Source organism: Oryctolagus cuniculus, chromosome 18, assembly GCF_051225735.1.
Source record: "Oryctolagus cuniculus isolate XC-2025 breed Fujian yellow rabbit chromosome 18, ASM5122573v1, whole genome shotgun sequence".
Taxonomy (NCBI): Eukaryota; Metazoa; Chordata; class Mammalia; order Lagomorpha; family Leporidae; genus Oryctolagus; species Oryctolagus cuniculus.
The window spans coordinates 9530358-9551814 of NC_142884.1; the positions used below are offsets into that span (position 1 = coordinate 9530358).

Sequence of the window (21457 nt, forward strand, 5' to 3'; positions counted from 1 at the left end):
TCACTCTCTCCGGGCCTGATCCGTGCTATTTGACCCACTTGGCAGGAACCAGAATTCCACGGTGGCCAGGACAGCCCAAAGAGATGATGCAACCCGGGGGTCCCTGCAGCCGCGGGCCTGGGACCTGACTCGGGGGGATGTCGGAGCTGGGGACCTGGCTAACTGGGACCCCAGCGAAAGGGGTCCTGGACTCCTGGGTCTGAGGGAGGAGGCTGGGGCTGGACCCCTGGGTCTGAGGGAGGAGGGGCTGGGGGCCTGGACCCCTGGATCTAAGTGAGGAGGCGCTGGGGGCCTGGACTCCTGGGTCTGAGGGAGGAGGCTGGGGCTGGACCCCTGGGTCTGAGGGAGGAGGCTGGGGCTGGACCCCTGGGTCTGAGGGAAGAGGCACTGGGGGCCTGGACTCCTGGGTCTGAGGGGGATGCGCTGGGGGCCTGGACCCCTGGATGCAAACTGTGCTCCCCACATAGGTGCTCTGTGCCCTGTCTGTCCTACAAGGACCCCAACAGTGAGGGTCCCTGCCCAGCAGGAAAGCAGGGGCTGCTGAGAAGGACCTGCAGAGTGTGTGGTGGGCGGGGGCTCTCTCTGGGCCTTGGGCCAGCCTCAGCCTCACCAACCCCTGCACCCACGCTCAGACACTGCATGGCCCTGCTGCCTCCTCCTCCTCCCTGACGCAATCCTGGTGTTTCTTTCACCAGAAAAGCCACTCCAGGCCTGGACAGGTGCTCCCAAGATATCCCTGCGGGCGGGCGGAGGGCACGCTGATGTCCCAGCCGGCTGCAGAGCCAGGCCTGGACTGGAGGCAGTGACAGCGAGAAGAGTGGGTGGTGGCCTGGAGCTCGGGGGATTCAGGGCCTGGACCCTTGGGTCTGAGGGAGGAGGGCTAGGGCTGGATTCTTGGGTCTGAGGGAGGAGGCGCTGGGCAGGTGCCCGGTCTGGAGGAAGTAAGGGCGACGCGCCTGTGCCTTCCAGATTCAGGCGGTCTGAGCGCTGGGGCGGGCGCGGCGCAGCTCCGAGGCCTGTGTTCCCCGGCCCCGCGGGACAAGCCCGATGTGGCCGCCTCCGCGCCCAGCTCTGCTGGGAAGGAGCTAGGAGGCGCCAAGGACCCTGCAGTTCCCGAAAAGGATGGCTCGGGCTGCAGGCGCCGCCCAGGAAACGGGCTCCATCCCCGGACGAGCGCAGCAGAGGCGGCCATCCTCGGGCCCCCAGGGACCAGGTGTGGGGGGCGGGGGGCTGCCCCGCGGCCGGGCAAGGCCTGGCTGGGCGCCCGCAGGTGCCAGGCAGAAGGTAAGCGCCGGCAGCGGATCGGGAGAGGGCGACGGACCGGAGCGCCCGGGACCAGCCTCGCACTGGAGGCGCGCGAGCATGAGGCGGCGGCCCGGGGCGGGCAGAGGCCCTGGGGGCTGCGGCGCCGCCCGGCGGCCCCGGCCCGGGAGAGCAGGGGCTGGGGCTCCCGCCCTGGAGAGCTCTGGCTGCGGCGCCAGGGACCGGGCGGGGCTCCGGCTCGCCTCCACCTGCCCGGCCCTGGGGGCGGGGGCTGGGAGCCCCGGACCGCGCCCTCTCACCTTCCTCCCCTCCCTGAGCCCTTGCAGCCAGTCGGGGGCGGCCGTGGCAGCGTGGCAGGCAGGGCTGCGGCCCGGGCAGCCTGGCGGCCGGGGTTCTGGGGCTGCCGGCGCTCCCCGGGCGCGCGGGGCCGACTGTGGATCTGCCACCCGCGAGGGGCTCGGGTGAGAGGGAAGCGGATGCCGGAGACCCGAGCCGGGCCCTAGGTGGCACTGCCACATTCAGCCTGATTCTCGCCGAGCCGGCTCAGCCTCTCCCAGGAAGGACTCCATCCCTGGGTCCTGGGCCTGCAACCTGCCCTATCCCCTTGGGAGCCTTCTCCATGGTGGCCTTCGCCTCGCCTACACAGGTACGCCGGAGCCGGTGGGCTTGGCACGTGGGGAGGCCGGGATTCCCAGCGGTGGGGCCCTGTCTGGAAAGCCATCATCTCCCCCACCCCTCCCGGGAGCGTGCCCCCTCCCGGTCTCCTCCCACACTCCCGGCAGCCGGAGCCTGTGGCTCCCTCATTCCCCGGGGCTGCCTGGGCCCAGATCCCCCGCCTCTTTTCCCAGACCTCCTCCGTGGCCCCGCAGGCGCCCAGCCTTGCTGCTAACTCGCTTCTCCTCCCTGCAGCCATGTGGCCTCCGAGCCGCCGGCAGCTCTGTCTGGCCTTCTTGCTTGTCTGTGCCCTCTCTGCCTTCTCCTTCCTCCTGCATCTCCACCAAGACCTCTTCCGAAACGGCCTAGCCCTGTCTCTCCCGTGTCTGGAACGCCAGCCGGTGCCAGCCCCAGTGGCCATCGTCTGCCTGCCCGTCACGTCGCCGGCCTCCAACGCCTCCTCCTGCGCCGGTCGCCCTGCTGCCCCCTCGGGAATCTGGACCATCCACCCGGATGGCCGCTTTGGGAACCAGATGGGGCAGTACGCCACTCTGCTCGCTCTGGCCCAGCTCAACGGCCGCCGGGCCTTCATCCTGCCCGCCATGCACGCCGCGCTGGCCCCCGTGTTCCGCATCACGCTGCCCGTGCTGGCGCCCGAGGTGGACAGACGCACGTCGTGGAAACAGCTGCTTCTGCACGACTGGATGTCGGAGGAGTATTCCCGCCTGGAGGACCCCTTCCTGAAGTTCACCGGCTTCCCCTGCTCCTGGACCTTCTTCCACCACGTCCGGGAGCAGATCCGCAGGGAGTTCACCCTGCACGACCACCTCCGGGAAGAGGCCCAGAGACTGCTGGGCAAGCTGCGGCTGGGCCGCACGGGGGCGCGCCCGCGCACCTTCGTGGGCGTGCACGTCCGCCGCGGGGACTACCTGCAGGTGATGCCCCAGCGCTGGAAGGGCGTGGTGGGCGACCGCGCCTACCTGCAGCAGGCCATGGACTGGTTCCGGGCCCGGCACGAAGCCCCTATCTTCGTGGTGACCAGCAACGGCATGAAGTGGTGCTGGGAGAACATCGACGCCTCCCGCGGGGACGTGGTGTTCGCCGGCAACGGCCTCGAGAGCTCGCCGGCCAAGGACTTTGCGCTGCTCACGCAGTGTAACCACACCGTCATGACCATCGGCACCTTTGGCTTCTGGGCCGCCTACCTGGCCGGCGGGGACACCGTCTACCTGGCCAACTTCACCCTGCCCGACTCCGAGTTCCTGAAAATCTTCAAGCCCGAAGCCGCCTTCCTGCCTGAGTGGGTGGGGATTAATGCTGACCTGTCCCCAGTCCGGACACTGTCTGGGTCTTGGAGGCCCTGGAGATTTCTGGGATAGCCCGATCCGTCGCGAGCTGACGGTCCCCGTCCCCAGAGAAGTTTGTGGCGTGGCTCCAGAGCAGGTGGGCACCCACAGCCAGAGTGATTCTACCTGGGCAGACTTGGGGAGAAGGGGCTTTCTTGAACTGCCCGAACATTCTAGAACCAACAGAAACTTTTTTTTCCCCTCCCCTGATAGCTGGCGGTGTAAGAAGAAGCTCAGGGCCGTTCCAGAAGCCACAGTGGCCACCTGTTCTTCCTTGGACGTTTCCAGAGGGCTTTGAGGTGGCTGCCCCGGGAAGAGGGGACCCTCCGTCTAGTGTTGATCAGCCTGGGCCTTTCTGGAAGAGGTGTTGCAACCTCCGGGACCTCAGAAGACAGAAGGGACTCGGTAGCTTTTCTACAGTCAGCATGTACCAAAAGCCAAAACGTGTTTTGGGGGGGCAGGCTCTTGCCTACGAGGAACCCGGCAGGGCCCTCCAGAGGGGATGGGGGATCCTAGATGAGGTTGGAGAATCTGACGACAGTACAGCAGGGAGGTCAACCCCTCAGCTTGAGAGATGGAAACAGACTCCCCGAGGCCGAGCAGCCTGACTCTGGCGAAGCCGGGGGAGCTTGGTCCGCCCCACAGCCCTTGCCACAGCCTCCACGCCTCTTCTGTGTTGTGGACAGACTGAAAGAGAAGTGTTTTTTTTGTTTTTTTGTTTTTTTTGTTTGTTTGTTTGTTTTGTTTTTTGCTGAAAACTTACCAAAGACAAGCACAGCACGTGTTGGCTGTCACAGTGAAGGAGGCCCCTCCTCTGCAGAATCTGCCAGTCAGCGGGCATCCAAACCCCTGCTGGGCATGGGGGAAGCCAGTCGGTGCCGTGCCTGCCAAGCCACGCGTGCCCCTGAGCTCACAGAACCAACCACTGGATCTGGCTTTGGCCAGGTCTGGAAAGAGAGAATCCAAAGATGTGTGTGGTTCCTGGAACCCAACCTTTAACCCAGGGGCAGCACAGGGTCTGGCCGAGGGCGGCAAGGTTCTTGGCTCAGATTTCAGGAGTCCCTTGTGGCTTTCCGGAGGGTGAGGGAATGCAGCTGTACCACAGTCCCTTCTGCTCACTTCCTCCACCCGCTGGTCCAAAACCCCGAGCCTCTACCCATTCTTCTCAGGGACTTCCCATTTCAGCCGCCATGGGCATGGAGTCGAGGTCCACACCTCCAAGCCCTGCCTCTGCAGCTTTGTGGAGCTATGTGTCCGTGTGTGTGTGTGTGTGTGTGTGTGTGTGTATCCGGTTCCAGACCCGGCTGCTTCACTTCTGATCCAGCTCCCTGTAACACACCTGGGAAGGCATCAGAAGATGGCCCAACTACTTGGGACCCCTGAAACCCACGCGGGAGACCTGGGTGGAGTTCAGGCTCCTGGTTTTGCACTATTTGGGGATTGAACCATGGATGAAAGATCTCTCTGTCTCTCTCTTTGTACCTCTGCCTTTTAAATAAATAAATCTAAAAACAAAACAAACAGTGGAGGGAAAGGTGGGGAACTTCCAGGGTCTTCCATCACTCACGATGTCCTGGGGTATGGTGGTGCAGGCTGAGATCCGCAGCCCCCTGTCGCTGCTAGAATCACACGGAAAGGTAAGGAAAGAGAATCGAGGCCCCAGCTTCTTCTCTCAGATCCTCAGTATCAGCCCCCAGCACGCCGATCTTGGCGTCCAGTCCCACAGATTGATGAGAGAAGGTGGAGCAGGGAGGGTGTGCAGTGTCATTATTGAACTACATTTCCCATGAAGCTATGGGGTTAGCGGTACCGATATGCAAAGAAGAAAGGCCCCTAGGCCTTCTGGGAGTCGTAGTCCCAAGACTACAAGCGGCCACTTCCCGCGCCTAAGTAATTGATGCCAGGGTTTCTCCAACGGGCGAGAGGGCATCTAACCGGAGGCCTGGTCCTGAGGCAAAAGAAGGGCGGACACCGACGGTTCCCTGGCTCTGGAACTTTAACAGGCGGCATCCGCTTCCATAGGTACTGGGAAAATTCTAGCATGAAAGGGAGCCACCTCTGTGACGTCATGGAGTGACAGGCGGGGCCGCCCTTTGTTGCGGTCCAATCAGAATGAGGGCTGCACTCCTGGGTGGGGCCAGGGAAAGCTCGGCGGCATCCCCTGGGCAACTGGGGCTCCCACGCGGGAACTGCAAAGGGGAGGCTGCAGGAGTTCCTCGTGGAGAGGGGACCGGCCCGCAGTCGTGGGCTCTCGATTTCCCGCGCCGTGGGAAAGCGCTGGAACAGGAGGACGCGGCTCGGCTCCCCCCTCCCCGTCAGCAGCCCTCAGAACCTGAACCGGGGTCCTCCGCGGACCCCAGTGTCCGAGCGCGGGAGTCGGGGCGCTGCTGCTGAGGGTGACTCGGGCTCCTTCGTCTCCTAAGGAGAGGCGTGCGCCCTGCAAATCGGGGGTGCGTTAGTCTTGGGGGAGGGTCGCTAAGGCACCCCGGGGCTGGAAGAGAGCTTGGTGTCTGTAGGGTCTCCAGGCTTAAGGGTTTGGGGTGTACTTTGTTTTTCACGGAGTTTTGAGTTTGACAATAGGGTTGGTTTTATATCGGGTGCTGTTCCCGGTTTGCTTTGGGCACTGAGCTTTTAGCTTGAGGTGCAATGGTTTGGGGAGACTTAAGGTTTGGAGTTCAGGATCCCTTCAGTCTGGGGAGTCGGGAAGCCTGCACGGGGCGGGGCTCCAGGGTCCTGCCCGAGTCGGGGCTGCACGGGGCGGGGCTTCAGGATCCTGCCTGAGTCGGGGCTGCACGGGGCGGGGCTTCAGGGTCCTGCCCGAGTCGGGGCTGCACGGGGCGGGGCTCCAGGGTCCTGCTGAACCGCTTGCTAAAGTCTTAGCTAGGATGCCGGGCGGGTACCCTGGAGGGCAGATTCTCACAGCCTGGAGGCATTTGGTGGCCAAGGCACATCTCTACTTGGAGGTTTCCCGAAGAGCTTCATTTTGTGGTTTGGGGCCCAGTGGATAGGGGAGCCAGTGAGGTCCTAAGTTGGGCTGTGGCTTTTCTGCACTTAGCGCTCAGCCACTCTCGGCTTGGGGCGAGAGGACCCTGCCCGGTGCTTCTGGACCTGCATGCTCTGGCGGCCATGGGGCCCTGCTTCGCCCTCCGCGTGGCGGCCCTGGCCGGCTGCCTGTCTGCCGTCGGGGGCTGCGTCACGTGCGACCCGAGGGTAGTGACGGCGCTCGAGAATTTGGAGAAGGACTACCTGCCTAGCCACTTGGATGAGAAGCATCACCAACATTTGATGAAGAGGGTCCATGATGCCCTGAAGGCACTCCAGGAACTGCCGTTTAGCGAGGATTCCTATATGGGTGTCCTTGGTGAGGGCAGGGTCTGGGGGGGGCCTGGGGGCAGGAAGGGGGAAGGCCAGAGTGCATATTTCAGGGCCCCTAGAAAGTACTGTTTCTCTACTTAGCCAAAAGCTTTATGTACCAAAACTACAACTCCCAGAAGGCAACAGGACTGTATCCCTGAACCAGGCCTATCCCTGTACAGTGTGGCCTCATGGGTATTGTAGTTTGAGATGAGTTCCGCCCGCCCCATGAGGCAGTCCTGATGGAATCTGGGGTTCTGTCTCCCCCCGACACACACAGATGAGAGCACCCTGGACCAGGTCTCTTGGAGTTTCCTGAAGGATCTGAAACGCATCACAGACAGTGACGTCAAAGGTAAAGGGACGGAGGGTGCAGGCGGCCGCCGACTCGCCTGGCGGTCAGACCCGGGGCCCCACAGCCGAGTGTCCAGGCCCAGATTCCAGCTCTGCCACATCCCGGCTGCGTGGCCTGGGCCAGAGGCTGTGCAGAGCCCCCGGCAGAGCCTTCCTCCGCCGTGGTGAGGACGAGGGAGCGAGGCGTGGGTAGAGCAGTGTCAGGGCCGGCTCCTGGGAAGGCCAGAGAGCGGCCGGCGGCTGCCTGGCCCTCGCCCCTGGCTGCCCCTCGCCCCGTTCTTCCCAGGTGAGCTGTTCGTCAAGGAGCTTTTCTGGATGCTGAACCAGCAAAAGGAAGAGTTCATACGCATTGCCGCTCAGTTCCATAAAGAGGGTGAGCGGCACGGGGGCCCCTCCCTCCACAACCCAGGAACCCCACACCCCCTCGGCTCCCTCACGCCCAGCCCCTCTCCTGGAGCCCCAACTTCAGCTCACCCACCCCACACTCTTTAATTTAGAAATCTGATTTTCTCTCTCTCTCTTTCCCCTTCGGAGGCAGCTTACTGTCCGAACAAATGTGGTGAGTTGGATAGTGGAGGCCGGTGCTCCGTCCCCCACCCCTGCCCTCCAATATCATCTTCGCCCACATGGCTTTGTTGTGGGTGCCCCTGGTGTGTCTGGGTTCCCCAGCTTGGTTTCCCTGGGTGGCGGGTCAGGTTCTACCAGCTCTCTTCACTGAGCCTCCCGGGGGTGGGGACTTTGCCAGGTCCCGTGGCCCCGCCTCTCAGGGGGCGTCGACCTTGCTCGGGCAGGTACCATGTTGCAGGTTCTGCTGTGGTGCAACACCTGCAAAAAGGAGATTCACCCCTGCCGCAAGTCCCAGGACTGTGGGGGTGAGCAGGCAGGGCTGGGCGCAGGCTGAGCCCAGGAGGTGGGGGTGAGCGGCACTGGGTGCAGGCCGAGCCCAGGCGGTGGGGGTGAGCGGGTGGCGCTGGGTGCAGGCAGAGCCCAGGAGGTGGGGGTGAGCCCAGGAGGTGGGGGTGAGTGGGCGGGGCTGGGCGCAGGCAGAACCCAGGAGGTGGGGGTGAGTGGGCGAGGCTGGGCGCAGGCAGAGCCCAGGCAGTGGGGGTGAGCGGGTGGCGCTGGGTGCAGGCAGAGCCCAGGAGGTGGGGGTGAGTGGGCGGGGCTGGGTGCAGGCCGAGCCCAGGCGGTAGGGGTGAGTGGGCGGGGCTGGGTGCAGGCCGAGCCCAGGTGGTAGGGGTGAGTGGGCGGGGCTGGGTGCAGGCCGAGCCCAGGCGGTAGGGGTGAGTGGGCGGGGCTGGGTGCAGGCAGAGCCCAGGCGGTGGGGGTGAGCCCAGGCGGTGGGGGTGAGCAGGCGGGGCTGGGTGCAGGCAGAGCCCAGGAGGTGGGGGTGAGCCCAGGTGGTAGGGGTGAGTGGGCGGGGCTGGGTGCAGGCCGAGCCCAGGCGGTGGGGGTGAGCCCAGGCGGTAGGGGTGAGCAGGCGGGGCTGGGTGCAGGCTGAGCCCAGGAGGTGGGGGTGAGCGGCGCTGGGTGCAGGCCAAGCACAGGAGGTGGGAGCGAGCCCAGGCCGGTAGGGGTGAGTGGGCGGGCTGGGTGCAGGCCGAGCCCAGGCGGTGGGGGTGAGCCCAGGAGGTGGGGGTGAGTGGGCGGGGCTGGGTGCAGGCAGAGCCCAGGCGGTGGGGGTGAGCCCAGGCAGTGGGGGGAGTGGGCGGGGCTGGGTGCAGGCTGAGCCCAGGCGGTGGGGGTGAGCCCAGGCGGTAGGGGGTGAGTGGGCGGGGCTGGGTGCGGGCAGAGCCCAGGCGGTGGGGGTGAGCCCAGGCCGGTAGGGGTGAGTGGGCGGGGCTGGGTGCAGGCCGAGCCCAGGAGGTGGGGGTGAGCCCAGGCGGTGGGGGTGAGTGGGCGGGGTTGGGTGCAGGCCGAGCCCAGGCGGTAGAGGTGAGTGGGCGGGGCTGGGTGTAGGCGTAGCCCAGGCGGTAGGGGTGAGCGGGCGGGCTGGGTGCAGGCCGAGCCCAGGCGGGAACCTGCGGTGGGGCCCGGCCGCACGGGGGCGGGGCGTTTCACGGGCCCTCCTCCTCAGAGCGCAGGGTGGAGGTGCACCAGATGGACGACCTGATTCTGGACTGCAAGCTGAGCTGGCACCAGGCCTCTCAAGGCCTCACGGACTACAGCTTTTACAGGGTGGGGCCCCCACTCCTGTAACCCTGACCTCCCGAGTTCCCCAGGGCCCACTGGCCTGCACGCACGTCCCTCGTGACCCCATGACTGACACTCAGGACTCCGTCCCCTGACCGGCGGCCCTGCCCCCCCCATGACCCTCTCACCCCTGTACTCCCAGAAGGCCCGAGTTCCCCAGGCCTCGGTGACCCCTCGAGCTTGGGTCTAGGTTTGGGGGAACAATTCTGAGACCTTGATGGCCAAGGGGAAGGCGCACCTTCTGACCAAGCCCCTGGTGGGTCCAGAGGACGCAGGCACGTACCGCTGCGAGCTGGGCACCGTGAGCTCCGGCCCAGCCACCATCATGCGCTTTCAAGTCACAGGTCAGTGCCAGCACGGTGACAGGGGTGCGGCATTGGGGGCCCCGCGGGGTGGGGCCAGCTTCCGGAAAAGGCGTGGCCTCGGGTCGGGGCGTGGCCTTCCGCTCTGGGCGTGGCCTGTGGCTGCAGGTGCGTGCAGCTGCTGGGCCTGGGTCCCGGGCGGGTCGTGCGTGCGCCGCCGGGACCTCCCTCTCTGTGCCCCTCTTCCCTCAGTGTTGCCCCCGAAGGTCATGGAGGAGGAACCGTCGTCAAACGTCATAACAAACACCGATGGGCGCCCAGGCCAGGCGACCCCGGCAGGCTCGGCGCCGTCCTCCACCCTCCATGCCCCGCAGCCCGAGAACATGCTGAGGAGCCGCCTTGTGGGGCTGCTGATCTGCTGCGTCGCGGTGCTGATAGCCGGCATCGCCACCGCGTGAGCCGCCCACTGACGAAGGCAGGGCCCCAGTGAGAGGCAGGGTAGCCCCGAGGGCCGAGGGGCGGGGCTGGCCCTGGGGGTGGGGCTTGCCTGGGAGGGCGGCGCTGTCTGGGCGGGTGAGGCTTCCGCGGGGCGGGGCTTGTCTAGGTGGGTGGGGCCTTCCACTGTGGGCGGGGCTTGCCCTGGGGGCTGGGCTTGTCTGGGAGGGGAGGCTTCTGTGGGGGCGGGGCTTGCCTAGGAGGGCGGAGCTTTTCACTAGGGGCGGGGCTTGCCTCTCAGGGTGAGGCTTCCCCTGGGAGCGGGGCTTTCCACTGTGGGGCGGGGCTTTTGCCTAGGAGGGCGGAGCTTGCTGCTGGGGTGAGGCTTTCCACTGGGGTGGGGCTTGTCTCAGGGGCGGGGCCTTCCACTGTGGGGCGGGGCTTGTCTAGGTGGGCGGGGCTTGCCCTGGGGGCTGGGCTTGTCTGGGAGGGGAGGCTTCTGCGGGGGCGGGGTTTGCCCGGGAGGGCGGGGCCTTTCACTGGGGGCGGGGCTTGCCTCTCAGGGTGAGGCTTCCCCTGGGAGTGGGGCTTTCCACTGTAGGGCGGGGCTTTTGCCTAGGAGGACGGGGCTTGACTCGGGGGCGGGGTTTCTGCTGGGGGCGGGGCTCGGGCTATTGCTAGAATAGGATCAGTTTTGGGGGCGTCGGGCAGGGCATCGTGCCTTCAATGTCGCCTGACCCGTCTCCGGCCCGCACCCGCTCCTCCCGCAGGATGCTGTGCCGGGGCAAGGCGATGAGTAAGACAAAGTCCTCCCAGCTGGACGTCGGCAGCGACGACGAAGACGAAGAAACTTCTAAGAACCCAAAGAAGGCAGAGTCCACGACTCAATAAAAATCTGATTTTTTCTAAGTAGCCGGCTCGCTCCCCTGCGCTGATGCGAACTTCTGGTCCCCCCAGGGGACAAGTCTGGGCCTGGGGTGCTGCTCGCGGCCTCTCGAGAGGCCTGCCCGACAGCCTCCGGGAGCGGGGCTGGGCCAGGCTGCGCAGGCCTCCTCCCCCAGGCCTGGTCTCTCACAGGACGCCCCCTCCCCGCTCTTCCTGCCGGGCTTCCTCTCGCCTTTTCCTGTCCCCCACCCAGTGCTGGGAGCTGGGACAGAGGCTACAGCTTTACGGGAGCGGAGGGACCGGGAACCAACCCAGGCCGGCGGAGCCAGGGCCTCCGGGGGCTGCGGGACCCGACGCAGGGTGAGAGCCCGGGAGCCAGCGGCCGGCCCCTACTCCTCTCGCATCCCAGGGGGCGTGGGGTCCAGGGCCGCCTCCCGCTCCGGCCTCGGGGGCCTGTGACTGGAGTCCAGGACCCCCTCGGCTGCTCCCCCCTGAGCATCTGGGGCCTTACCCTGTGCCTCAGGGCCATGCTGTCTGGCGAGCGGAAGGAGGGCGGGAGCCCCCGCTTCGGGAAACTCCATCTCCCCGTGGGCCTGTGGATCAATTCCCCCAGGAAGCAGCTGGCCAAGCTGGGGCGGCGCTGGCCCAGCGCTGCCTCCGTCAAGTGAGTGCCCAGCTCCGCGGGACCCCTGCCCCCGCCGCGGCCCCACCTGCCCCCCAGTCGCGTCCCCGGGCCTGCCCTGCCCTCGGTCACTGCCAGTGAAGGGCCTTGGAAGGGTTGGGGTGGCTCGGTTCCCGCCCTGAGTGGGCCAGCGGGGTGCGGAGCGGGCGCGGGGCCGCAGTGAGGCGGACGGGCGCTTCTTCACCGTCCCCTGCCCTCTCACCTCCCGGGGGTTCCTCCTGGGGGACTCGCTGGCCCTTAATTCTTTCGTCCCTCACTCTCTCTGCCCGCCTCGCCCGCTCCGTGCCCGCATCTCCGGTTCTGCGCGCTCTCCGCGTTTCTCTGCCGCCCGACGGACGCCCAGGTCTTCGTCCTCCGACACGGGGAGCCGCAGCAGCGAGCCGATCCCCCCGCCGCCGCCGCACGTGGAGCTGCGGCGGGTGGGCGCGGTGAAGGCGGCCGGGGGAGCCTCGGGGAGCCGCGCCAAGCGCATCTCCCAGCTCTTCCGGGGCTCGGGCACCGGGACCGCCACGGGGTCCGGCGGCGCGGGAGGCCCTGGGACTCCGGGGGGCGCGCAGCGCTGGGCCAGCGAAAAGAAGCTGCCCGAGCTGGCGGCGGGCGTAGCCCCCGAGCCCCCACTGGCCGCCCGCGCCACTGCGCCCCCGGGGGTCCTCAAGATCTTCGGCACGGGGCTGGCGCTGGGCGCCAACTACAAGAGCGTGCTGGCCACGGCGCGCTCCACGGCGCGCGAGCTGGTGGCCGAGGCGCTGGAGCGCTACGGGCTGGCGGGCAGCCCCGGCGGCGGCCCGGGCGAGAGCAGCTGCGTGGACGCCTTCGCGCTGTGCGACGCGCTGGGCCGGCCCGCGGCGGCAGGCGTGGGCAGCGGCGAGTGGCGGGCCGAGCACCTGCGCGTGCTGGGCGACTCCGAGCGCCCGCTGCTGGTGCAGGAGCTGTGGCGGGCGCGGCCCGGCTGGGCGCGGCGCTTCGAGCTGCGCGGCCGCGAGGAGGCGCGCCGGCTGGAGCAGGAGGCCTTCGGGGCGGCGGACGGCGATGGTGAGCCGGGGCGGGGCCTGCGGGAGGGGGCGGGGCCAGGAGAAAGGTCGGGGTGGGGCCTGCTGGAGGGGGCGGGGCCAGGAGGAGGACGGGCTGGGGCTCGGGGGCGTTGCCAGGAGGATGGATGTGCTGGGGTTCGGGCGCGGGGCCAAGAGGACGGACGGGCTAGGACCCGGGGCGGGGCCAGGAGGAAGGTCGGGGTGGGGCCTGCTGGATGGGCGGGCCAGGGGCAGGGCCTACTGGAGGGGCGGGGCTCGGAGGAGGACGGGCTGGGGCTCGGGGGCGGGGCCAGGAGGACGGATGGGCTGGGGTAGGGGGCTAGGGCGCAGGGCGGGGCCAGGAGGAGAGAGGGGCTGGGGCCCGGAGGCGGGGCCTGCGGGTGGGGAGGCGGGGCCAGGAGGATGGAGGGGCTGGTGCTCCGGGGCGGGGCTTGTGGTCGTGAAGGGCTGGCTGGGGGCGGTTCCTTTGGGATTGGTTCCGGCGGGGGACGGGGCCAAAGGCGAGGACCTGAGAATTGGGCGGAGCCTGGAGGCAGGGGAGGAGCTTGGGACCCTGGAGGGGCGGAGCCTGGTCGGAGGCATGGGTGAGGGGCGCCCCAGAGGGGCTTCCGACAGGGGAGTGGGCAAGCACCTCAGACAGCCTGGCAGGAGGGTCAGTGCGTAGCGGGGCCTGACAGTGGCCAGCCCCGAGGACTGTGTGTGTAGGGCCTGTGGGACGGGCAGGGGCCCGCGGGATGCGGAGGGGTTCGCGGGAAGCAGAGCGGGATAGCAGGTGGGGTGCTGTGCGTGAGGGGGTGGGCGGGGCCGGAGCTCCAGAAGGGCAGGAGGTGTTGGCGGCTGGGCTGGTGGGGGTCTGCCTCTGCAGTAAGCCGGGGGGGTCCTTACCGGGCAGGGCCTGGAGTAGGTGGGCGGGGGCTGGGGCTCCTAGGTAGGCCGAGGCGGGGACCGAGCCCGCTGGTCTCCAAGCCTCCCTTGGGGAGACGGGGAGACAAGACTTCTGCGCTCCGGTCTTGATCTTCGGGTCTCAGCAAAACCTCAGGCGAGGGGTCAGTGAGATGTCCACCAAGGAGGATTTAGCGCAGGGCTTGCACCGCGCGGGCGCCTAGTAGAATTACCCCGGGTCACGGCGGCCTCGGGTACCCTGGGAGGCGTGGTCCCAGCATGGTCCAGGCTGATCACCTCCGAGCGCCCCGTGGCGTTCGGGCGGAGGTGCCCGGTACCCCGAGCTTTCACAGGTGCTGATGATGAATCCACGTTAAAAGTTCCTGAGGGGAGACCTGCAGGGTGGCCGGGGGCTGCTTCCTGCCTTGCCTCACGAGCTCCCGCCCCACGCGTGTTCTTCTCTCCGCAGGCGCGGGCGCCCCCTCGTGGCGGCCGCAGAAGAACCGCTCCCGGGCTGCGTCCGGCGGGGCGGCGCTGGCCAGTCCCGGCCCGGGGACGGGGTCGGGACCCCCAGCCGGGTCCGGAGGCAAGGAGCGCTCTGAGAACTTGTCCCTGCGACGCAGCGTGTCGGAGCTCAGCCTGCAGGGGCGGCGGCGGCGGCAGCAGGAACGCAGGCAGCAGGCGCTCAGCATGGCCCCGGGGGCAGCGGATGCCCAGATCGGACCTGCAGACCCCGGGGATTTTGATCAGTTGACCCAGTGCCTCATCCAGGCCCCCAGCAACCGCCCCTACTTCCTGCTGCTCCAGGGCTACCAGGACGCCCAGGTAAAGAGCCTCCTCCCTTTGCCCCTCACAAAACTACAACTCCCAGAATCCCCTGGGTCGCGGTGGCCTCGGGTACCTTGGGAGGCGTGGTCCCAGCATGGCCCAGGGTAGATTTTTATCCTGAAGAGAGACTTGGGGCGGAGGAGGGTGGGTGGCTGACAAGGATTCCCCTGCGTTTCATTGGGAGTTGGGAGCAAACACGGTTTTTCTCAAGGAAGTGTGGGGGAGTCTAAAGCAGGTCCCGGGCAAGCAGTCCTTTCTTTGGGGAGAGAAATGGAGCATGAATGGGTCTCCTGGACCAGAAATCCCTTCACTGGTGCCTGGGCCCTTGTCCTGGATGACCCGAGCTTATCTTGCCGCGGAACAACGTGAACACTGTGGGTGGTAGCTGGTGGTACTGAGCTTTCCATTGGGGCCACAATAGGGGGACTTGCTGGAGGGCTAGGGAGCAGAGAGGAAACAGGAAATGGGCTGGGGTCGGTCAGGAATTATTTTGTGAATGGCAAGAGAAGGTGTTGTTGGGAATATTCATTTGTCTGTGATGTTGAGGGGACCCCTTCTTAGGATGTCCCCCTTTGAGCAACAGTGGTACAGCCAAGCTCAACAGGTGCGGCTGGGACCGGAGAGAAAGCCACTGTAGAAGGGTGTGGGGCTTGTGGGACGCTTGCATGTTTAGTGTTTGCGAGCAGGCCAGTTGGATTAGGCAGCGTGGCTGTGTAGAGATGAGGGGACAAGACTCGATTCATGGAGGATCTTGCATGGAAGAACCGGGGCGAGGGACTGGGGGGAGCACGCCGTGGCAGGGGGCTTGTATATATCCTGGAAGCCCACTCCCCAGGACAAGAAGGGAAACAGAGGCTGTCTTTTGGGACAGGTGGCGAAATTGGCCAGGGTTCTTCTGCCAGCTGAGAGTCTCCCGTAGGAAGAGGAGGGAGCACCCCCAGCAGCCAGTCCTTTCGGCGAAGTTCCTGAGAAGCCCTTGGTGGGGTAGAGGCTTCACCGGAAGCGTCCATTTCTTGAGGACAGGAATGATGGGCGGACGCAAATATGGCCTAAGAAGGAATTTATTTGGACTCGTCTGCTCATGGGTGACTGAGTGGCGAGAATCCAGTTGACGAGGCATTCCTTCTAGGTTAGGGAGCGGGAGAGCCCACTGGAGCCAGAACAGGGCTCCATAGAGAACAGGGCTCATTTTTCTGGGGAGGCAGATGAGCCCCAGGGGTTGTGTCCATTAACAGGGTGTCGGGGTCACCGGGAGGGCTTTGTGTAGAGGAGGGGATTTGTGAAATCCAGGGGACGATCGCGCAGACAAGTGTGGGGAACAGAAAGACCTTATTTTAGGAAGGAAGCCAGATTGGTGGGTGTTCCATTTTCATGGACTGGAGATGAGAGAGACTATCTAGGAAGGAGACTTCTGGAATACACGGCTTCCTTCGGCGGGTGACACGGGACACGGTTCTAAGAGGGTCTGCTCGGAGTCCCTAGAAGAGCCCGCGATATGGAGAGCTCTCTGGAGCTGTCTGCTCCTGGAGAGGAATGTTGATGGACTCCCCCATCGGGGGCGTAGGGCCGGCGGGTGCGGCCCTTGCGGGAGCAGTGTCCCCGGAAGTGAGGTCACGGCGGTGGGCTGGGGGTGCGTGAGCCTCCGCCCTATGGAAGAGCCCTTGGTGGAGAGAGGATTCTCTTTAGTGACGGAGTGGAATGGCAGCGTCCACTTTGAGGCAGCGGGGTGTGCTCGCAGGTGTCTGGCCTCGGACGGGTGTTAGGGGAGCGGAAGGGCCCAGACGGCAGCACCTGGGGAGGCCTTTCGCGCTCACTGCCAGGAAGCAGAGGGTGCCGAGGGGTCCTTAGTGCGGCCTCGCTTTCCCACCAGGACTTCGTGGTGTACGTGATGACGCGGGAGCAGCACGTGTTCGGCCGCGGCGGGACCTCGTCGGCCCGCGGCGGGTCCCCGGCCCCGTACGTGGACACCTTCCTCAACGCCCCGGACATCCTGCCGCGTCACTGCACCGTGCGCGCGGGCCCCGAGCCCCCGGCCATGGTGCGCCCCTCCCGGGGGGCCCCGGTCACGCACAACGGCTGCCTCCTGCTGCGCGAGGCCGAGCTGCACCCCGGCGACCTGCTGGGGCTGGGCGAGCACTTCCTGTTCATGTACAAGGACCCCCGCCCTGGGGGCTCGGCCCCGGCGCGGCCGCCCTGGCTGCCCGCGCGCCCCGGGGCCACGCCGCCGGGCCCCGGCTGGGCCTTCTCCTGCCGCCTGTGCGGCCGCGGCCTGCAGGAGCGCGGCGAGGCGCTGGCCGCCTACCTGGACGGCCGCGAGCCGGTGCTGCGTTTCCGGCCGCGCGAGGAGGAGGCGCTGCTGGGCGAGATCGTGCGCGCCGCGGCCTCGGGCGCCGGGGAGCTGCCCCCGCTCGGGCCCGCCACGCTGCTGGCGCTGTGCGTGCAGCACTCGGCCCGCGAGCTGGAGCTGGGCCACCTGCCGCGCTTGCTGGGCCGCCTGGCCCGGCTCATCAAGGAGACCGTCTGGGTGAGCACCCCGAGCCCCCTCCCCAGCGGGCCCTTCGCCTCCGCGCGGAGCTGGGAAGGCGGAAACTGCCTTTCCCGTGATACCTTGCGGGGCCCCAGAGGATGCCGGGAGTTCACCCACTGCGCTCGATGCCTACCTCTGGAGCTGTGGGATCATGGGAGAGACTATTCTGCAAAATGGCGGGAGAGAGCAGCATAGGGTTAGGATCATCTGAACACTGGGCAGAGATTATGGTTGAAAGAAAAGGCGGGATATTAGCCAGGACACCTTCTTTCCTCGCCTTGATTCTGATCTTACTGTTCTCCAGGAAAAGATCAAGGAAATCGGAGACCGTCAGCCGGAGAAGTAAGAGGAACTCTGGGCAGAAAGTTCGGGAGGGAAGCAGGGCTGGGGGTCTGCACCCACGCGGCGTCACTGCATGACGTCACAGTGCGAGTTTCCGCTCCTCCGTGGGACTCCCCTTGCCCAGCTGTGAAGTGGGGCTTGGCGCTGGTCTCCAACCCTGCTCTCGGGTAGGGGTTGGGCAGGGGCCGCAGGTTTCTTCCTCTTCCCCCAGCCACCCCGAGGGGGTCCCCGAGGTGCCCCTGACGCCCGAGGCCGTGTCTGTGGAGCTGCGGCCGCTCATGCTGTGGATGGCCAACACCACGGAGCTGCTGAGCTTCGTGCAGGAGAAGGTGCTGGAAATGGAGAAGGAGGCGGACCAGGAGGGTGAGCTCGGACGCCAGCCCACGCCCTCCCCGGCCCGCTCGTGGGGGCTCCCTCTCACTCCAGGCCTGTCCTCAGACCCGCAGCTCTGCAGCGACTTGGAATTGTGTGACGAGGCCATGGCCCTCCTGGACGAGGTCATCATGTGCACCTTCCAGCAGTCCGTCTACTACCTCACCAAGGTTGGCCTCGCCCGCGGCGTTCCAGATGGCCGGCCTCGCTGACGTCACTTCCCGTCTCTCCCGCGCGCGCTGCTGTTGTGACACCACTTCCTGTTTGAGTTCGCATTGCTTCCTGCCTTTCTGGCCTCGCTTCCGGGCTTTGCGATGATCCCCTCTTAGCCGACTGCCCTCGCTGGCTGGGTGCTGTCAGCATCCCCCCTTGCGCAAGCTCCTGTTTCCTACGTCCACTCCTCAGGAACTGATAAGTGTTCCATAAACACCGGGAGGTAAACAGATCAGGTGGCGCCGGGCGCTGCCATCTAAGCTCCTGGCCTCCTGAATGCGGCCTGGCTCCCTGCAGCTCTGAGTTCACTTCCTCTGTGGACTCACGTTCTGCACCGGCTGCTTCGTCTGCTTGCCCGGCACCACCTTTGACCTCGCCGTCGCTTCCTGGGCTTCTCAGGGCCTGATCCCCGATCCCCTATCCGGAAAACGAGGGGGAATCTTGGGGGACCGACAGCGTCTCAGCCGAGCAGCCTGGACTGGGAAGCCCGCTTCCCGGACGTCCCTGCCGAGCGTGGTTCGGTGTCTTCTGTCTCCGGCCTCATTTCCTGTCCTCAGCCTGGTCTTTCTTTCCCCTGGCTAGCTGCCATCCCACTTCCTGGCCTTCCATTCTTTTGCTTTCCTTTGGGGATTCCGAATAAATAGCTCCTTCGAGGGGGCCTCCTTCTCCAGTGCCCAATCTTCTTGAGCAGTCTCTGCTGAGAACTACAAGTCCCACAATGCACGAGAGGTGGCCTTCAATACTCTTGGAACGCCTTGCTTGGGACTTGAGCTGTCCTTGGCCCAATCAGTGCTGGAAACCTGTCCACCACGGGGGATGCTTGGTGCACACTGCTTGGGCTGCATGCACGGCCTAGTGGGGCGCCTGGTTTCCAGTTGCCTGCAGATGTGCGGCCTGGAGGGAGCAGCAATGGCCCAAGTGATGCGGCCCCTGCCACCCACGCGGGAGACCTGGACTGAGCTCCAGGCTCTCAGCTTTGGCTCGGCCCAGCCCTGGCTGTTGTGGGCATTTGAGGTGGGAACTAGCAGACAGCTGTCTCTCAGTTGATCTCATAAATAAATCAGTCAGTCCCATCTATAAAGTAAGGGTTTGTTCAGGGAGACCCTTAAGGGTGTTCAGTCAAGAGAACTACAACTCCCAGAAGCCTTTGGTGGCTCTCCCGTATCCTCACGCTCCATCACCGCGGAGCTCCCAGGAGTTGTAGGCCGATCACTCGGTGTCCCTCTGTCTCCTCAGACTCTGTATTCAACGCTGCCTGCTCTCCTGGATAGCAACCCTTTCACAGCGGGCGCGGAGCTGCCAGGGCCCGGCGCGGAGCTGGAAGCCATGCCGCCAGGGTTGAGGCCGACGCTGGGCGTGTTCCAGGCGGCGCTGGAGCTGACCGGCCAGTGTGAGCTGCACCCAGACCTCGTGTCGCAGACTTTCGGCTACTTGTTCTTCTTCTCCAATGCGTCCCTTCTCAACTCGCTGATGGAGCGAGGTGAGGGTTTGTGTGGGGGCTGCCCGGGAGGGAAAGGCAGGAAGGAGCCGGGGAGCCAAGGCTGGACACGCCACGGGCTGGACACGCATGTGGGTGCTGGGGAGACTTTGCTTCCGCTGCAGGCCGGAGCAGAGCGGCCTGAGGACGGAGCCGACCCACCCACTGTGCTTTAAAACCCTCCCCCACAGGCCAAGGCCGACCCTTCTACCAGTGGTCCCGCGCTGTCCAAATCAGAACCAACCTGGACCTTGTTCTGGACTGGCTACAGGGGGCGGGGCTGGGCGACATCGCTATGGAGTTCTTCCGGAAGCTCTCCATGGCCGTCAACCTGCTGTGCGTGCCCCGCAGCTCCCTGCTCAAGGTGACTCCGGGTCGGCTGTGCCTGACCCCTGACCCCGGCGGCCTCCCTCTGCATTCCGCTCCCCCTCGGCGCTCCCCTCGAACCCCGTTCCACCCCGGCCCCAGCTCAGCCACCATGGGGTGCCGCACTGGCAGCTAACAGGAAGCCAACAGCAAGAAGCACCAAACTTGGTGGTGCCTGAATCCCAGGGAAACTTGCTAAAAATAGTGTCCAGGGTCCCTCCCTCGGACGTGCTGAGTCAGGACGTCTGGAGTGAGACCAAGGCATTCCCATGATGCTTAAACCACTCACGAAGCGCGCGCCCCGCGCCGGGCTCTGTGTAGCCCTTCCAGCTCCCCGGGAGGAAGCCTGCTAAGTGCTTTTCAGACGAGGCCGCTGAGCTCCGGTCCTTCCCACTGTGTGCAGTGCGCGGAGGAAGCACGCGACAAGACCGCACCCTAACATCCTGTTAGGCAGCGCCCGTTCTCTGTTTGCAGAGGAGCAAACCGGGCCACAGGGACCTGCCACTGTGACAAGGCCCGCGGCCATTTCTGACCCCAGCCCGTCCGAGCCCCGTCTCGGATCGGAGCCATGCTCGCGGCCAGAAGGCAGCCACCAGAGCAAATCCTCACGTGCCAGTCTGCAGAACAGACCAGGGGCCCATCCTGTGTGCCCCCCCCCGCCCCCGCCCGCTTCCTCCATCCTGTGGCTCTACAGCGATTCACATCGCCGCCCAGACGCCGGGCCAGCCCGCTCATGACCACCTATCCGCTCTCCCCACCAGGCCTCCTGGAGCAGCCTGCGAACTGACCACCCCACGCTGGCCCCCGCTCAGCTGCACCACCTGCTGAGCCACTACCAGCTGGGTCCCGGCCTTGGGCCACCCCCCGCCTGGGACCCTCCGCCCGCAGAGCGAGATGCCGTGGACACAGGTGAGCAGGGCGAGGGCGTGTCCGCCGGCTTCTCTCCTCTGCAGCAGCAGTCGAGACCCCGGGCCGAAGCGCGGGATTCCACTCAGCTCCCCTCTTCCCAGGATCCTGGAGCCCTCAGCTCCCTCCTTCTCCCACACCTGGGAGTCGGGGCCCCGCCGCCCCCTGGGATCCTGATGCTGAGTTCCCAGCTCTGCCTCAGGGACCCGGGCAGCGGTGGCCGTTCTAAGCTGAACTACAACTCCCATCATGCTCCGGGGCGGGCCGACTCGCGTCACGTGGGCGCGGCCTCCGCTCCAGCGGTTGCTGGGGGCCAGAGGTTTTTTTTTTTCCTTTTCCTGGATACGGCCGCCGCTCGCCCCTTGTCAGACTCTAACCGCGTCGTCCTCGCCTCCTAGGGGATATCTTCGAAAGCTTCTCCTCACACCCTCCTCTCATCCTGCCGCTGGGCAGCTCGCGCCTGCGCCTCACGGGGCCCGTGACGGACGACGCTCTGCATCGTGAACTGCGCAGGCTCCGCCGCCTCCTCTGGGATCTTGAGCAGCAGGAGCTTCCGGCCAATCACCGTCACGGACCTCCCGTGGCTACGCCTCCTTGAAAGCCAATAGCAAACGAGCCCGCGAACCTTGAAAAAAACCCGTCGATTCCTGCTCCCGGGAGCCCGCCCGAGCGCAGAGCGTACTGGGAGTTGTAGTTCTCTCCCCGCGTGGACTGCTGGGAGTTTGAGTTTGCGGGTGGCGGAGGATGGGACGGTGGGGAGACGGGCTTGGGATGTAGCGCCAAGGGGCAATAAAGGTATCTGTGGTATTGGCAACACCTCGCCTGTTAAGACTCGGGGCGCCGGTGGAGACTTTCCGTGAAATAAGACAGCGGGGCCCTCGCCTGGAGCGCTGGGCCGCTGCCGACTCGGAGGCGGTATTTACAGCCACGGCCTCAGCCTGCCCTCTGGCCTGTAATCCAACCCTGAGGGCCCGGGGCCTCCCGCGCACCTCCGAACACAGCCCTTGGCCCTGCCAGTGGCGACCAGCGGCTCCCTTGGGCCTCG

The 21457-nt window shown here is 66.0% G+C and overlaps 3 protein-coding genes across 13 annotated transcripts; all 3 read left to right on the forward strand.

The window, feature by feature from the left end:
• Positions 1 to 1591: 1591 nt before the first annotated feature.
• FUT1 (fucosyltransferase 1 (H blood group)) lies at positions 1592 to 4784 on the forward strand. Of its 3 annotated transcripts, XM_089318661.1 has the most exons (3): positions 1777 to 1909; positions 2173 to 3360; positions 3477 to 3611. In XM_089318661.1, the coding sequence occupies exon 2, from the start codon at positions 2175 to 2177 to the stop codon at positions 3294 to 3296; it is 1122 nt and encodes a 373-aa protein (XP_089174787.1). In that variant the 5' UTR covers positions 1777 to 1909; positions 2173 to 2174; the 3' UTR covers positions 3297 to 3360; positions 3477 to 3611.
• Positions 4785 to 5426: 642 nt separating this feature from the next.
• Positions 5427 to 10810, forward strand: IZUMO1 (izumo sperm-oocyte fusion 1). Of its 8 annotated transcripts, none has more exons than XM_051840809.3 (10): positions 5427 to 5713; positions 6319 to 6624; positions 6898 to 6972; positions 7258 to 7344; positions 7510 to 7530; positions 7763 to 7843; positions 9049 to 9149; positions 9355 to 9508; positions 9719 to 9920; positions 10672 to 10810. In XM_051840809.3, exons 2-10 carry the CDS (start codon positions 6390 to 6392, stop codon positions 10790 to 10792), a joined length of 1077 nt encoding a protein of 358 aa, XP_051696769.1. In that variant the 5' UTR covers positions 5427 to 5713; positions 6319 to 6389; the 3' UTR covers positions 10793 to 10810. The 8 variants fall into 8 exon arrangements, with proteins under 8 accessions (XP_051696769.1, XP_051696773.1, XP_051696772.1 ...); XM_051840813.3 differs by having other exon boundaries at positions 5576 to 5713; positions 9719 to 9964; XM_051840812.3 differs by having other exon boundaries at positions 5576 to 5713; positions 9719 to 9952.
• Positions 10762 to 21226, forward strand: RASIP1 (Ras interacting protein 1). 2 transcript variants are annotated; one of them, XM_070063115.2, is made up of 12 exons: positions 10762 to 11146; positions 11310 to 11450; positions 11812 to 12500; positions 13851 to 14206; positions 16080 to 16733; positions 17041 to 17078; positions 17290 to 17441; positions 17517 to 17620; positions 18900 to 19143; positions 19332 to 19504; positions 20268 to 20415; positions 20811 to 21226. In XM_070063115.2, exons 1-12 carry the CDS (start codon positions 10836 to 10838, stop codon positions 21008 to 21010), a joined length of 3210 nt encoding a protein of 1069 aa, XP_069919216.2. In that variant the 5' UTR covers positions 10762 to 10835; the 3' UTR covers positions 21011 to 21226. The 2 variants fall into 2 exon arrangements, 1 of the variants encoding a protein (XP_069919216.2); XR_016224622.1 differs by lacking the exons at positions 17290 to 17441; positions 17517 to 17620.
• Positions 21227 to 21457: the final 231 nt, after the last annotated feature.

What these genes read in the sequence shown, in the direction of transcription:
- RASIP1 (XM_070063115.2), top strand. Translation starts at nt 10,836, where the DNA reads ATGCGAACTTCTGGTCCCCCCAGGGGACAAGTCTGGGCCTGGGGTGCT. An exon ending in CGGGGCGGCGGACGGCGATG is followed by an intron (nt 12,501 to 13,850) that starts GTGAGCCGGGGC and finishes TTCTCTCCGCAG; the next exon opens with GCGCGGGCGCCCCCTCGTGG. An exon ending in CCCGCAGCTCCCTGCTCAAG is followed by an intron (nt 19,505 to 20,267) that starts GTGACTCCGGGT and finishes TCTCCCCACCAG; the next exon opens with GCCTCCTGGAGCAGCCTGCG.
- IZUMO1 (XM_051840809.3), top strand. Translation starts at nt 6,390, where the DNA reads ATGGGGCCCTGCTTCGCCCTCCGCGTGGCGGCCCTGGCCGGCTGCCTG. An exon ending in TTCCTATATGGGTGTCCTTG is followed by an intron (nt 6,625 to 6,897) that starts GTGAGGGCAGGG and finishes CGACACACACAG; the next exon opens with ATGAGAGCACCCTGGACCAG. An exon ending in CAAGTCCCAGGACTGTGGGG is followed by an intron (nt 7,844 to 9,048) that starts GTGAGCAGGCAG and finishes CCTCCTCCTCAG; the next exon opens with AGCGCAGGGTGGAGGTGCAC.
- FUT1 (XM_089318660.1), top strand. Translation starts at nt 2,175, where the DNA reads ATGTGGCCTCCGAGCCGCCGGCAGCTCTGTCTGGCCTTCTTGCTTGTC.